This window comes from Scleropages formosus, chromosome 3 (assembly GCF_900964775.1).
Source record: "Scleropages formosus chromosome 3, fSclFor1.1, whole genome shotgun sequence".
In the NCBI taxonomy this organism is placed as follows: Eukaryota; Metazoa; Chordata; class Actinopteri; order Osteoglossiformes; family Osteoglossidae; genus Scleropages; species Scleropages formosus.
Window position 1 is genome coordinate 31,605,411 of NC_041808.1, and position 14,103 is coordinate 31,619,513.

Below are 14,103 nucleotides of genomic sequence, written 5' to 3' on the forward strand. Positions count from 1 at the left end.
CAAACAGAGAGCCGAGCCGCTCGAGATCCTTAACAGCCCGAGAGGTAATCGGATCCAGGTTTGGGGGAAAGGCTGAGCTCGCAGCCATTCACGTTCACCCGCGACACACAACTGGACCGTCAGCGCGGGGGGGGGGTCCTTTGTGTTGTGTGCCGTCCTCACGCCCCTCACCCTCCAACCCCCGGGCATCAAGGGGTTATAGAAATGGCAAAACAAACAAGGAAAGAGCCGCCCGCCCCCTGTGCTCGTCTCCTCAAAGGGCTCGAGCAGAAGAAAGGGAAGAAAGGCGGGAGAAGTGAAAGAGTGCGGAGAGAGAGCTCTGTGTCTGAGCAGGGCCCTCAACGGGGCAGGAGAAAGCAAAGACAAAGGGGGAATAAAGAAAGAACAACGCCGAGGACAAGATCTATAGCCGGGACAAGCTCTCGCTGCCAGATCCCTCCTTTCACACAGTCAATTACCCCACGGAGGGGACCTCTATTGTCGCCCACGAGGGCCGCCGGGTCGCATTAGCCCCCGCGAAGGAGGGGGGCGGTGGGGAGATCATGGCAACCGCAAACACGCGCCAAGCGCCCGAGTCAAGCCGTGAGCGGAGGAGGCCGCCGGGGCGCTACCTGGTTCTTTGGCGGTCACGCCTGAAGACTTTAACCGCTTCGAGCGTGCATGCGTGTGCGCTTGTTTGCGTGGAGTTCCGTGATCGGCGCCGTGTTGCGTTGCCATGCTCTGGCCGGAGCATGCGCTCACACACACACACACACACACACACACGCGCGCACACACCGCAGCGCTCACCTAGGATGGACACCTTGCTGAGGAACTCTTCGTACATCTTCCTCTTCCTCAGCGTACTGCCCTGTTGGGAGAGTGACACGGGAAAGAGGACGTGAGACGCGCCTCACAGGTACAGTCTCAGGTGTGCGGATGTACGGCCGCCCGGCAAAATGCGGACAACCGTACACTAGTGTGTGTATCAAAGCCCAGCGACCCAATGTATTACCGTATAATACACCTGTATGTTAAAACAGTGGTACTATTTACAGTTACCTTTCTGACACACGAGTCCAAGGTGGCCAACAATACTAGATCCTCTCACACACACACACACACACATCACCTGAAACCGCTTGTCCCATATGGGGTCGCAGGGAACCGGAGCCTAACCCGGCAACACAGGGCGTAAGGCTGGAGGGGGAGGGGACACACCCAGGACAGGACGCCAGTCCATCACAAGGCACCCCAAGCGGGACTCGAACCCCAGACCCACCGGAGAGCAGGACCTGGTCCAACCCACTGCCCCACCGCACCCCCCTTAGATCCTTACTATACTATACCGTAGTATAATCGCTATTCACATGTTTGTACAGTGCGGCAATTTTCACAATTCAAGCAAGGGACCCTCATCAAACGTACTACAGCAGGAGTCGGATTCGAACCCGAACCCTTCGAGGAGAAGGCAGGCGGGCGGCGACCGCCGTGCCACCCGGGGCCCCGTTATTTCCCCGTGGCGTGCGTTGGCGTGCGCTGCAACAGCCGGCCTTTTTCGGTGGCTCTCGGCCCGAAAGAGGTTAATCCCGCAGTCGCTTTGCGGCGCTTCCCACCCACGTGGAAACAGGGACTTCCCTCCGACACGATGAGGAACAGGTGCCTTCCGACAAGTCTGGACCCGGGGGAGGGGAGGGGAGGGTGGGGTCTCGGGAAAAGTCCTTTTCATCTCCATCATCCCTTCAGGACCCGACCCAAGAATGCTCCTCGTCTCCGCAGATGGCGTTTGCATGTGGAAACGATACGGCTACGGAGGGCGTCTTTAGGCCTGAACCCTGTCCCTGCCTCTAATTTAGTCCCGCTTCGGAAACCTGAAAAACCGAACGAGATCGTCCGTGGTGCGAGTGTGTGTGTGAGGGCATGCACTGAACTAAAAGCATAAACACCAAGATTAAAGGAGTCTCTCATTTACCGCCAGCTCTGCTTCACCCCACCCCCGTGTTCGGTTCACTAATACCCTCTATTTTCTACGCAAACAAGACGGACAAGCGGCACAAGGGAGAACCCCCCAAGCCCACCGCCGCCACCCCGTGTCCATCGCGGTGACCCTCCTCCCCCACCATTCGGGAAGCGCACGCAGATCGCTCCCCAGGTCCGTCCGGGCTGGAAGGAGTCCCGCCGAGTTTCTGTCCGGGACCGCAGATGGAGACGTCCTGCCATTCCCACGCTGTCTGCTGTCCGTGACATTGCAGGAGGGCGTGACGCTACGGCATCGTCTCCCTTAAACGGGCTTAAGGGCTTAAATTGCTTATATTGCACGTATTGCCAAATGACACAGCTGACGGGACGCAGTGTCCGGTGGGGGGGGAATTCAGGGCGGGCGCGTCCGAGGCTCCGCGACGCCCCGGCCGATCCCACGCCGCACCGCTCTCCCCGTTCCCCCCTCGTGTGTGAACGAGAGTGCCCAGGTGAGCTCTCTGCACACCTGCCTAGCGTACCAGGACAGAGAGCACCCCCACCCCCACCCCCCCCGACAACATGAAACAAACTCAGTCTTTCATCCCAGGTGTTTAGTCTGCTTCTTTATGAGCTCCTGATGTGTGTGTGCGCGCGGGCGCGTGTACACGTGTGTTGAGACAATCGGGGGCACAACAGAGTGGGCGTTGTTTGTAGAACGTGGACGAGACAATGGGGTTAGTGTTTACAGGGAGGGGGACGCTCAGCGGTTAACCAGGAGGAATCCAGGGCCGCCCGGCTCCCGTCACGCCCACCCACTCACCCTCTCCTCCACGCCGTCCGGCGGCGCACCGAGAGCTCGCCGATGCCCTCCGGGGCTGGCGAAGCTCACGTTCAGCTGTGTGTGTGTTTTTAAGAGTGAGTATGTGCTGGTGGGATGTGCTTGACAGGTTTACTGTCCCAACCCCTTTTCTCTAACTAATTACCCAGCCGCAGCTTTTCCCCTAACCTCAAGTTAAGAGAAGTGTGCACACACACACACACACACACACACGCTGCGCTGGCCTGCTGAGCTGCCAGAACAGCACACACTCCATAAAAACAGCTCCACTGATCACCGGGAGCAGTGATTAACTTGCACGGTGCTCTGCTGCACCTTGTGCCATCATCGGCGGAGCCCCGGCGGCCCGTAACCAGCGAGGCCCCGGCCAAGGGGAGCAGCCATTCGACAGGGCCGAGGGCGCCGTGCCCAGGAGCAGCGCTGGGAAAGGACACCGGAGAGACCCATGCGCGGTGGCTAAGCCCCTCGAACAGTCGTACGCACGCGCCGAGCCCCACGCCTTCGCTTCGTCATGTTTACAGAGAGCAACCGTTTGGCGGCGAGAGCCAAGCGCCCTACGCTAGGGGACTTGAAACATTTGTGTGAAATGTGTGGACCTGCAGCCTCACCATCTCCTGGCTGGAGAGGGATCTGAGAAGAAGAAGCCCCGGCCACCAGGAAGCAGCTGCTAATGCAATGGTAGCGGTGCAGTGGTTAGATTCATCTCCCTCAGGGGTACTTGGACACACTGCCACCGCAACCTTATTAACCCTATAACGAGGAGCCGGAAAAGCTGCCTCCATAGTCTTCTCAGATATGCAGCGCAGGCACGTATGTAAGCTAGACCCCTAAACTGCTCATGTGTTTTAACAGACTGCGTAAATCTCAGTCTATGAATGTGCGTGCGACGTGTGTCGGCGTGTGAATGTGTGTGCTTCGACAGTAAGTCGCAGGTACCATGAGGATGCGCCGGTAGCTGTCCCGGTCAATGCCCCACAGCTTCAGGTCCGTCTTGGCTTTGACGGTAGCAGCTCGGGGTGTCCCGTAGATGAGGGCCAGCTCCCCGAAGCTGCCCCCTTCCCCGATGCTCGTCACCCATTCGCCATTCACATAGACCTGCAGGGAGAGGAGAGAAAAGCACGGGCACAGTGATTGGGGTGACCGAGGATGGACCCTGAGGAACCCCTAATGAAGAAGTCAGCATGTATTTAGAAAGAGAACCCGCAAATAGTCTGCAGCCGGTCGCGTACGAAGTACTTTCCGGACCTTCCGCGGCTTTGCTGCTTGAGGGCCAAACCGGAGGTGTGGGGTAATTAATTATAAAATACGTTCATTCCCATGAGCTCCTTCTTATCGGAGAACCACTTAGTCTTACGTAAACCGCTAAGAAGGGCCTTGGGCTACATCAGCGTGTCAGCACCCTGAGTTCTGTGCGTTAGTCAGCGAACGTCAGTGCGCCTGGGGCAAAACGGACTGAAAACGCCACTGTCACTACTCTCCAGAACCAGGTCAGGCTCAGCCAGCCAGCCCCCCCCGCCCCGCTGAGTCCGCCTTCCTCCCTTTCCGGGTCTTCACTCTGATGGCAGCGTTCACTTTGGTGTTTGATCCTTCTCTAAGCCCCGGGGAAGAGACGCGTTAAAAGCCCCCTTCGTCCAGTGCTCCTCCCCTCTTCCCTCCTGCAGCGTCTTCCCTTTGACTGGGCTTTAGAGCTTGCGGTCAAGTGAAACCACATTTAGAATCCTCTCCCTCAGCGCTGACCCACCGCCCCTCCCGATGGCAGCGCCCTGCTCAGCCCACCTCGCACAGCGGCCCTCCCACTCTCCACTCTGCCTTCTCCCCTCGGGGGCAGATACGGTTTCACCTGTCAGCGCACAATCGGCTCGTCGACTTCATGAATGGAAAAAAAAGCGTGGCCCCCGCAGCCCCTGACCTCGCTGATGGAGCTCTCCATCGCCTCCCGTTGGAGAGCGCTTTGCTTGGCTGGGGTCACCCCAACATCAAAGGGTCAGGATGGGGGGTACAGGGCTGAGTGGAGATTTGGGTGCTGATTAGGGGAGTGCAAGTCTTACCGGACTTGGGTGCGAGGACTTGCGGGTGTGTCCGCAGGGTACTCCAGGCCCTAGGTGGTGTGGACACTTCCACGGGACTGGAGGAGAGCAGCGGTTCCACTTACCTCAACTCCCACCTCCCCCGCAGCCCAAAACAGGGGGACGGCAGGGGTCCGTGCCGGCGCGGGCGAAGGACTCCGCGAACGCGCGTGAAGGAGCGCGACGCGGCGATGGGCAGACAAACAAAAGGAGGAATGCACTTTCGCACTGTGCGTGTCAGCGCACTGCTCCTTATCGCCTCTTAAAAACAAAACGCACGGGATTTACGCCGTCGATACAGTACGAGGAAAGAGATCTTGAGCAAACATCTCCAGCTTAGAAGTCAATCACCCTCAGAACGACGAGGCCTTCCGCATACAGACGCAAGGAAAGTCACGACTCCGTCTATCTCCGCGCCATCGGCACCCCACTCTAGCAGGTCACCCGGTGTACCAGGCCAGTCTGCGCTCAGCTCCTCGAACCCTCCTTATCTCTCTAATGTAAAACGATAAGCCCTTTCCTGTTTTGTTGCCCTCTTTCTCCCGATCTCGCCACTTTTGCGCAACCGTGTTCCGCAGCGATGCCTAAAACAAAGGGTGCTGTCTTCGCCCCGGTCCCCTCTCCTCCGGGAGTCACCAGCATGTCCGCTTTGCACTCTCCCAGATCCATTTAAGGAGAGATTTCGTTTCCATAGAAAGGCCGTATTGTTACGACGGAGCTTGCTCTCGTTTCACTCATCTCCGTGCTGCCGCACGAGTCTCTCGCTCGTCTTTGCCTGCCCTCTCGCTGTGTGACTGGTGTCTCCCTTTCCTCTCAGCGTTTCACCGCTCTGTCTGTTTGCTCCCTTTTGCTCTAGGGAGGCAGTGACACAAACCGATGGACATTTTCCAGCCAGCCCTTGGGACACACAGCTGAGGAAGGGTCTTGTGAGCCCCCATTTACATTACATTTTGTCCCACTCTCTGGTGGGTCTGGGGTTTGAGTCCCGCTTGGGGTGCCTTGCGATGGACTGGCGTCCCGTCCCGGGTGTGTCCCCTCCCCAGCCGGCCTTGCGCCCTGTGTTGCTGGGTTAGGCTCTGGTTCACCACAACCCCGCTTGGGACAAGCAGTTTCAGATAGTGTGTGTAATTTTACTGGAGTAATTTGGGGTAGGTACCTTGCCCAAAGGTACTACAGCTGGAGGTGGGATTTGAACCTGTGACCTTTGGGTCCAAGGGAAGCAGTTCCAACCCCTATAGTACCAGCTATCCTCCCCCAAATCCCGATATTGGTGTGCGGAAGAAGCCGTTTACTCCGTTCTAACTGGATATGGTACTTCTGGAGCGAAGATGACATTGTTTCGTGAAACCAGCCTCCGCAGTCTAGGAGGGTAGAGGGAGAGACCGGGACAAAACCCTCGTCTCCTCTGATTAGCGGATGGAGCATGATTAACAAACCACCGCCAGACACCAGATCCGCACACGTACACTTTCCACCCACAAAGACCATGTGACTCCGAAGGGCGTTTTACGCGTGATTCCAAATATAAAATTTACTCACATCCACTTCGCCTTGGTCGATCACGTAAAAGTTGTCCCCTTCGTCACCTGCGGAGGGAGAAGTTGCGTCAGACCAGCGGTATGTCACACACCAGAAGTTTGCCACATCCCCTCCCCTCCTGTGCTCCAGCGGAGGGTTTTACCCTCATTCACAGAAACACCACGGCAAACAGCCTGCTGTGTTAAGAGATTAGACCAGTTTGTACGGCACTTGTAAGGTCACCGCGAGCTTCTGCCCCTTCTCCCCACAACATGGAAGTGCAGCAAACTGATGGAAGAAGATCTTGCTGCAGGACAGAAACGCACGATATCAGTCAAAAGTTTAAGCGCACTGGCTGAAAACTTGGAAATGGGGGACCAGGCGTCCCCAGCTCTTCTGCAGGACACTTCTGGGCTGCACTGCCCTTTGCTCTTCTGTCCGGCTCCTCTCGTACGAGCGCTGCCCAGGTGCACTCGAAACTCTGACAGGCACTGTCAGTACAGAGATATGTTCTAACATTCATGAAAGAGCAGTTGTGTTCTCCTTCCCTCGTGCACCTCTGGGTAATAAAGCGGCACGGCCAAGAGCCCAACTCCATGACAATGCACATTTCATCTGCTTTCGCCGGTGACCCAGCTGAAAAAGGCCATTGTTCCATCGAGGTGGGCAGCTTTGGTACAGCCATGCTCAGAGGGACACCCAGGCCCTTTCTCCGAGCGATAACCTCGGACCACAGGACGGAAACGGTGGGCACAGGGACGCCGTGCGGGCAAAGTAAGGCCCGTCCCAAACAGCCTTTAACGCTGCTCCTAACCACAGTTCGTTCTCGTTACTCTTCCCGAAACCACCTCGAGAGGAGGCCTGAAGGCACATTTGTAGCATCTCGGAAGACTTCGGCTGAATAAAATATAGAGAAAATGCGACGAGGGCTGGATGGCGACCCCGCTGCCTTAAAGGTCACCGTGCTCCTGTGCGTGAAGGAGCTCAGGCACCGTGTGCTCCCAGCGGGGTTCACCAGAGTTCACGGGGCTAATTAATACTGGTACGGCGGTGCTGGGGGGACAGGGCTCATAAATCACCGCGAGGATTAATCTCGCCGGAGGGGCGGTCCACTGCCGCCGTCGGCACTCGGCACCAGCGACCCCTCACCCCGTCCCTTAACCTACCTGAGCGCTCCCTCTGATCCCTCTTTCTCATCCGTCTTATCTCCTGCGCACCGCAGCCTTTGTTTCCTCTCCATCGAACCTAGAACTTGAGTGCAAGTAAATATTTAACTAGCTCACACATATGCACACTCAAACACGCTAACGCGGAATTGCACTATTCCTGAACACGCCGAGATACACCGGCGAAAACGTGGACAAACTCCGTCTCTAACAGCCCTACCAATAGTAATAGCAATTGCTACTTTATAAATTCCTCCTTTTTATTGGGCGATGCAGCGGAGCAGACGACAGTGCTGATGCTTGTTGGAATGCAGCTCAGTCTGTGCAGAATTCGGATGACATGCATGGGTTTCCTCCTCTGGGTGCTCTGGTTTCTTCCCACAGTCCCAAGACCGTGATGCTAAAAGCCCGTAGTCTCGAATGCGACAATGATTCTTTTACACCACTCCGTTGTATGAATGAGTAAGTGGCTGTAGGGAGTTGAGTGCGGCATATGCAGCAGTCTGCTAAACATTAGTCACTAAAAATAATTGCGGCACATTTTCTTAGGAGAAAAACTATTAAATGAATAACTGGAACTATATGCTACTGGTAACAGTACTAATTAAAAAGATCAATTAGAAAACGTTTGAAATTTAAACTATCTGAGGATTGTACCCCTATTATGTCTGGCACCGATCTTGGCAAGAAGCTAATAATAATAATAAAAAAAAGCTCATATCATATATTCATGTAGAGACACGTGCTTTTAAGAATGAGGAAAGAACACTTTCCAGTAGGAGAGTACGACGCTGCCCCTTGCCCTACATCAAGTTCTCTCTAGACGGTCCCTCAGGACGGCGCTCCCTGAGAAAAAAAAAAAAAGTGCCATTTCTTTGGCCCCGGGGGTACATGTCTGTGACTGACTGAGCGGAGTGTGTCATTAGGCGGGAATGCGGGCGGCGTGCGTTCCCTGGCTCTCCCTTGGCACGGAGACAGATGCCTGGCAATCGTGTGAATTCACATCGTGAAAGATCATAAAACTCAAGATCTTTCCCCCCACTAATTTTCTTCTTTTTTTTAAAAAGTCACACATTTAAAGTCACAGGTTCCACTGCCACGGAGTATGAATCCCACCCTCTGCGGTACCCCTGATGGGGGCAGATTTCACACCACGGAGTGGGAAGGGTGGCATTTGCTCGCCATAAACGCACCGGCTGAACCTGATAGAGGCAGTGGGAACCGGGGTCAGGGTCTGATCTCCAACCGCAGGAAGCTGGGAGGCTTCTCCAGTCCAGCCCCAGTCTCCATGGAGCCAAAAGCCACCTGAGGGAGTTTCTCTAACGCCTCTGTTTTGAGTGCCAGGGCTTCACCAAATGGAACGATGCCGCTTGTAACAATGGGGTATTTCCTCCCGGGTTTTATTTTGGGTTTCCCTAATAGAAGGAATGGCCGTTTTCATTGTTGGGTGGGGAGCGCTGCCGGCCGGCCGCAGCCCCGCCGCCATGAGCTCACCACACTGTTTATCGGCGACGGATGGCCCTCGGCATCGCCAAATTAGGGAAGGCACGGGACGCAGCACGCGTGGGAGGAGCGCGTGTTCCTCCAGTGATGCGGTGGGAAGTTCTGAAAAGAAAAGGTTCCCTGCGAACGAGAAGGGCGGAGGAGCAAGAAGCAGCAGAATGCGCGAGCACGCCTCCCGCAGCGACGGGGCTTGGGCGTTTAGAAGGAACTCAAAAGCCATACCTTGTTGAATGACCGTCTCCCCGGCGATGTGCGTGACGGGGGAACATGGGCGTCGATATGTCACTGCAAGAGATGAGAGAGAACCAAGAGGGCTCATTACGAACTCGCAGCTGAGAGCCGCCCCCGAACCCCGCTCCCCCGGCGAAGAGCGAAAAGGTCAACGCGAGCAGCGTCACGCGAGTCGTCAACTTAGCGCCGCGGAGCTCCAGTTCGCCCCCAAACAAACACGGTCGCCTGAGCAACGGTCATCTCGAGGCTGCCGGGGCTGGGTGAACCTGCGGTGGCCGCAACACCTGGACGGATTCAACCTTGCACGATCTTCATTGTCAACATCACCGTCATCAACGTCATCATCAACATCTGCAGTCCCATGTCATCAACAAGAAAGGCTAACGTCACTTGTTTTTGGGCAGCACGGTGTAGAAAGAGTGAGCACCTGTCCTCCAGAGCTAGCAAGGGCCGATGATGGGCAAACCGGTGAGGAAAGGGGTGTTGAGGCAGACGGCGTTGAGCGACAGGGTGAAAGACGGGGGACGGCTACGGATGCTGGCCGACGACGCTGGTTGGAAAAGTACCGTGAGCATCCCGATGAGCACGTAACCCCTGCGAAGGTCCCGCTGTCTCAGGGAGTGGCCGCTGTCCTCACGCCAGCCTTGGCCGCCGTCGCCTCGCAGCACGATCAAAAGCGCACGGCCGCCCTATTAGGTTTCCCCGCGATGGGTGGCGAAAGGATAAACAATCCACTTGGCCGCTTAAATTGTTCAATTCGGAAGCGGCAAAAGCAACTGACAACAGCGGAGCTCCGCTGCATTGTTTAAATGTACCGCGCTCCAAAGACCGAAGCGACAAAAGACTAATGTGTTGGAACTTGAAAGTCCCCCCCACCTCAGAGGCCTATTTATCTATTTAATCAGCTGCAAACCATCGGTCTTATGTGGAAATAAATAATAATGAAGCAGGTTACGAATATCAAAGGCAAACAGGCGGAAGGAATGTGCTGAGTGAATGGGTCTCAAGCCTAAGCCTGTGTGAGCGATCCCGTGTGTGTGTGTGTGTGTGTGTACGTCGGCGGACGTGCGCAACATAATCTGACTCGAAATACATGCGCTCGTGTGCAGGTGAGCAACTCTGGAAGTACTAACGATGATCTCCGAGACAGGACACACAGCCTCCGGGCCGACTGCTTCTCCACCACAGCTGAATGATGGAACGTATCTCTTGCTACCAGGACCCTGAAGGTCCCAGAGAGGCGTCTAGGGGGCGTCTTCACCCATCAGCTCTCCAGCAGGACACTTGTGGTGACACCTTTCCATCACACCACACTGGAAGAGCAGGTCAGGAGCGGAGGACAGAAGAGCTCAGAATCAACCTGCAGTCTCTGCATAAGGGTTCCCTCGACACAGCATGCAGCAGAGCACTGCGGGTCGGGAGAAGACGTCCCCTCCAGAGCTGGCCAGCTATCAGGGTGCTGTCCCTCGCATCTGGTCTGGCCGCCGTTTGGTTCTTTCAGGAGAGCCGAGCACGCTGATGCAAGGGTGGAATTCCACCGGTCCAGGAGGTGCTCTCCATCGACAGCAAACGGAGCGATCTCACCACAAGGGTTGAAAACATACCTCCGCCCGCCACCTTCCCCCGATCCTGGAGGGTAATTACACATCCATCACAATACCACTGCATGCATCGCCGAGCAAAACAAACCCACTTTTACACGACTGTCTATCTTCCTTTCCGCTTGTTTCATCTGCAATTCCCTCCTTTTCTTTCGCACTGCCAAGCCTTACTCGTACCCTAAGAACCACTCCTACGACTACCAACCCTACCAGTATCCAAACAAGCACTACCCAAGCACTACCCTAACCCTAACCCAAGCACTACCCTAATGACTATCCCTACGACTATCCCCTACCTGGTAGAGAAAGACCTATACGTGGGACCACCCTAAGTGGTAAGACTAGTACATACTACTCTCTGCCTTATCATTATAAGAATGGAGCAGAGACCTAGAGCGGGAAGTCAAAGGAAGTACTGCACGCTATCAGCCTTTTCATGACCAACCTCATCTGTGGAGCAGAAGGCTATCCAGGACTTCAGCAAAACCTTCCACGTAGCGACTCGAGGATCTCACACGTGGATTGCTTCCTGGGTTCCCACCGCCCAGAGGTTCAATATACGGCGTCGATGGGGGCGCCGATGTCACATCCTCCTGAACTCGGGTGGTGGCACAAATTTTAAGAGCTGGGGAGAAGCACGTGCCTTCAGCTGGCGGGACAAGGGCATCTAGCTTCGAGCTCGTTCGACGTGGAGGCGTTTTAGAACTCGAGGCAGGAGGCCGATCCAAGACAGGATGTGTGTGACTTTAGAAGACTGCCGTTATCATCACCTTTACTGCCTTACGGAAAAACAAAAGGACAAGTTTTCCATGACAGATGGAAGCTACGAGATACTTCTGATTAAATCTGCACCTTCTTAAGGACTGGAAATGTTCTTTCTTTTGTACCATCGGGTTAAAACTTGCTTTGCTGGGCGACGCGTACGGCAGCTGGCACGAGCGCCGGAGCAGCAGCAACACGAGGCGGCGAATTAGAAAGCACTTAAGTAAATCAAACGCAGTCGGGAAATGATTGTTTTTCTTCATTACAGCTGGCGACGATTCATACGCCTTTCATTACGTTATTTGTTTTTTCAGCGGCGCTCTTATCAAGGCTGCTCACAACTGCGATACTCGCATCTCGCTCATACACAGTAACTCATTCTGCAAACCAGGCTCAGAGCTCATTCCGGAGCCACGTGGGTTGGCACACGCGCCCTCATCCCACGCGTTCCCGCCTAGGATGTGAGCACACAGCTACCCGGCTACAACGCCTCTCGGGTTCTCAGCAGGAGCGGCTCAGTTTCTCGGTGTGAAATGGAAATATGGCGCAGCCTTAGCTCTGCCCTCATCGCCCTGAGAACACGGCGGGGTGTTTCATCGCTGGGGTGGGTCCTCGGACGGTCCTGCACCCTCCCGGGAGCCAGCAGTCATCGCACACGTGTGGGAGGCCGACCCGAGCTCCCTTAGCAATGAGGGCCAAATGACATGTGGGACAAGCGGCGGTTTAATTATAAACAGAACAAATTCGGGAGGATGTTTAGGGCTTGAGAGGGAGGGGTGGGTGGGTGCGAGCCGCTCTCCCTGGAGGAAGACGTGATCGAGAAACAGGAGCAGAGGATCTCGCCAACCCCGCCCACGTCGCGCCGCCACGCCGCCTCCGGACACGGCGCTTTCTCAATGTGCGTGTTGATTAATGAAGACGCTGGCACAGCGCGGCGGCGGGCCCGCCCTCACTATCCTCCGATTCGCCACGCTCACGCACACTCCGGTCACTCTTGGAACGGGGCTGCGCTCTGAGAAGTCTGGGGTGATGACTTTAGTATGGAGGTCCCCTTGCGCCGGGAGGTCAGCGGGTCTGCGACAGGTCCGCGACAGGTCATGCCCGGGCCGTTTCACAGCAGCGCTTCCCTCTGACACTGAAGTCTGCGCCGGTGCTGGTGGTTCTCCAGGGCCAGCACTCTACCTGCGGCAAACAGCAGCCGGACCCACAGACGCAGATGGGCCTGTTGCCTTTAACTCACACACCTGGCGCGCTTTAAAAGGGGTTTCAAGCAGACCCGCTTTTCCTGGCGCTGGATAGGGGTGTGCGGCTGGGCTCTCAATGGAGCACCTGGAGAGGCGGGGGCTCTAGAGGCGGGTATGCTGAGCTACCGTTTAACGCCACTGCTAACACCTACCTGGGGACGACGGCGTGGAGCTGGGGGTCGGACCGCCAGAGGCGTGCGGAAAATGCGAGCGCTGGTGCCGGAGGGCTGGTCGTACCTCGGCCAAACTGTTGCTGTAGGTCAAAGGGCAAAGTCTACGTATGTCCCTACGTAGTCCCTCCCTCGCTCTAATAACCAGGACCGGCAGACCGAAACCGTTTCCCTTGGGCGGTTCTGCCCAATAACTTTGATATATTAATTGCCACTTCATAAAGTGCAGTAAGAGACAGTTTCTAATCCCACAGTGTTCCGCTGGCAAGACACTGGGACCTGGCACAGCAACATCTACACAAACGTCTTTGTCAAAGACCTAAACGCGGAATATTCAAATACATTTATTCATTTAACTGATGCTTTTTTCCCCAAAGCGACCGACAATGTTAAGGTATCTGCAGCAATTTACCCACTTATAGAGCTGGGTAATGTTACTGGAGCAATTTCAGGGTAAGTACCTTGTTCAAGGGTGCTCCAGGTGGAAGTCATATTCGAACCTGCGACCTTCAGCTCCAAAGGCTGCAGCTGTACCCACTACACTCCCAGCTGTCCTCTATAAATACCGGAATATTCCAAGTTTCCAAGACACACAGAATTATAGAGGAAATTAAAACAAATACATAGACGCTTGCTCGCTCACTGCCGTAAATCAACTGTCCGCATCCGGGCTGCGGTGGTCCAGAGGACATCCTGGAAGCACAGGGCGCTGGGCAAGTGAGGGTGCAACCTGGATGGGAGGGAGTCCACTGCACATTCGCACGCAGCCAAACGATCAGGGTGGTTTTAATGAAAGCGTTTGTATAAAGGCACAGTCATTCGGCGGGACGCGGACGTGCCCTTGGTGCCGCTTACAAAACGTTGTCCTGGCGGGAGCGGGCGGACAGCGAGGAGGTCGGCACCACAAGCAATCCCCCGGCGGTGCTTCGAGCTGGAAGGCAGGCAGCGTGTAGCCAGCATTTACCCAGCACGTCAAAGAGAAGCATGTCATCCTTTAAAAGAGCCGTGAAATGTTTGGCTGCCGCGGTCGCACGCTGTGCCGGCGGCGCTGAGCCGCAGCACTTAG

At 55.7% G+C, this 14,103-nt stretch overlaps 1 protein-coding gene across 1 annotated transcript in view; it reads right to left on the reverse strand.

The window, feature by feature from the left end:
• The window catches only part of LOC114909082 (cAMP-dependent protein kinase type II-beta regulatory subunit-like), a 50,625-nt gene extending 41,240 nt beyond the window's left edge, over nt 1-9,385 (reverse strand). Inside the window, exons 1-4 of the mRNA XM_029250408.1 lie at nt 9,252-9,385; nt 6,382-6,428; nt 3,713-3,871; nt 790-850 (exon numbers count right to left, since the gene is read on the reverse strand). Coding sequence (XP_029106241.1) covers nt 790-850; nt 3,713-3,871; nt 6,382-6,428; nt 9,252-9,348 — 364 coding nt within the window. The 5' untranslated portion in view covers nt 9,349-9,385. The remainder of the gene's footprint in view (nt 1-789; nt 851-3,712; nt 3,872-6,381; nt 6,429-9,251) is intronic.
• Nucleotides 9,386-14,103: the final 4,718 nt, after the last annotated feature.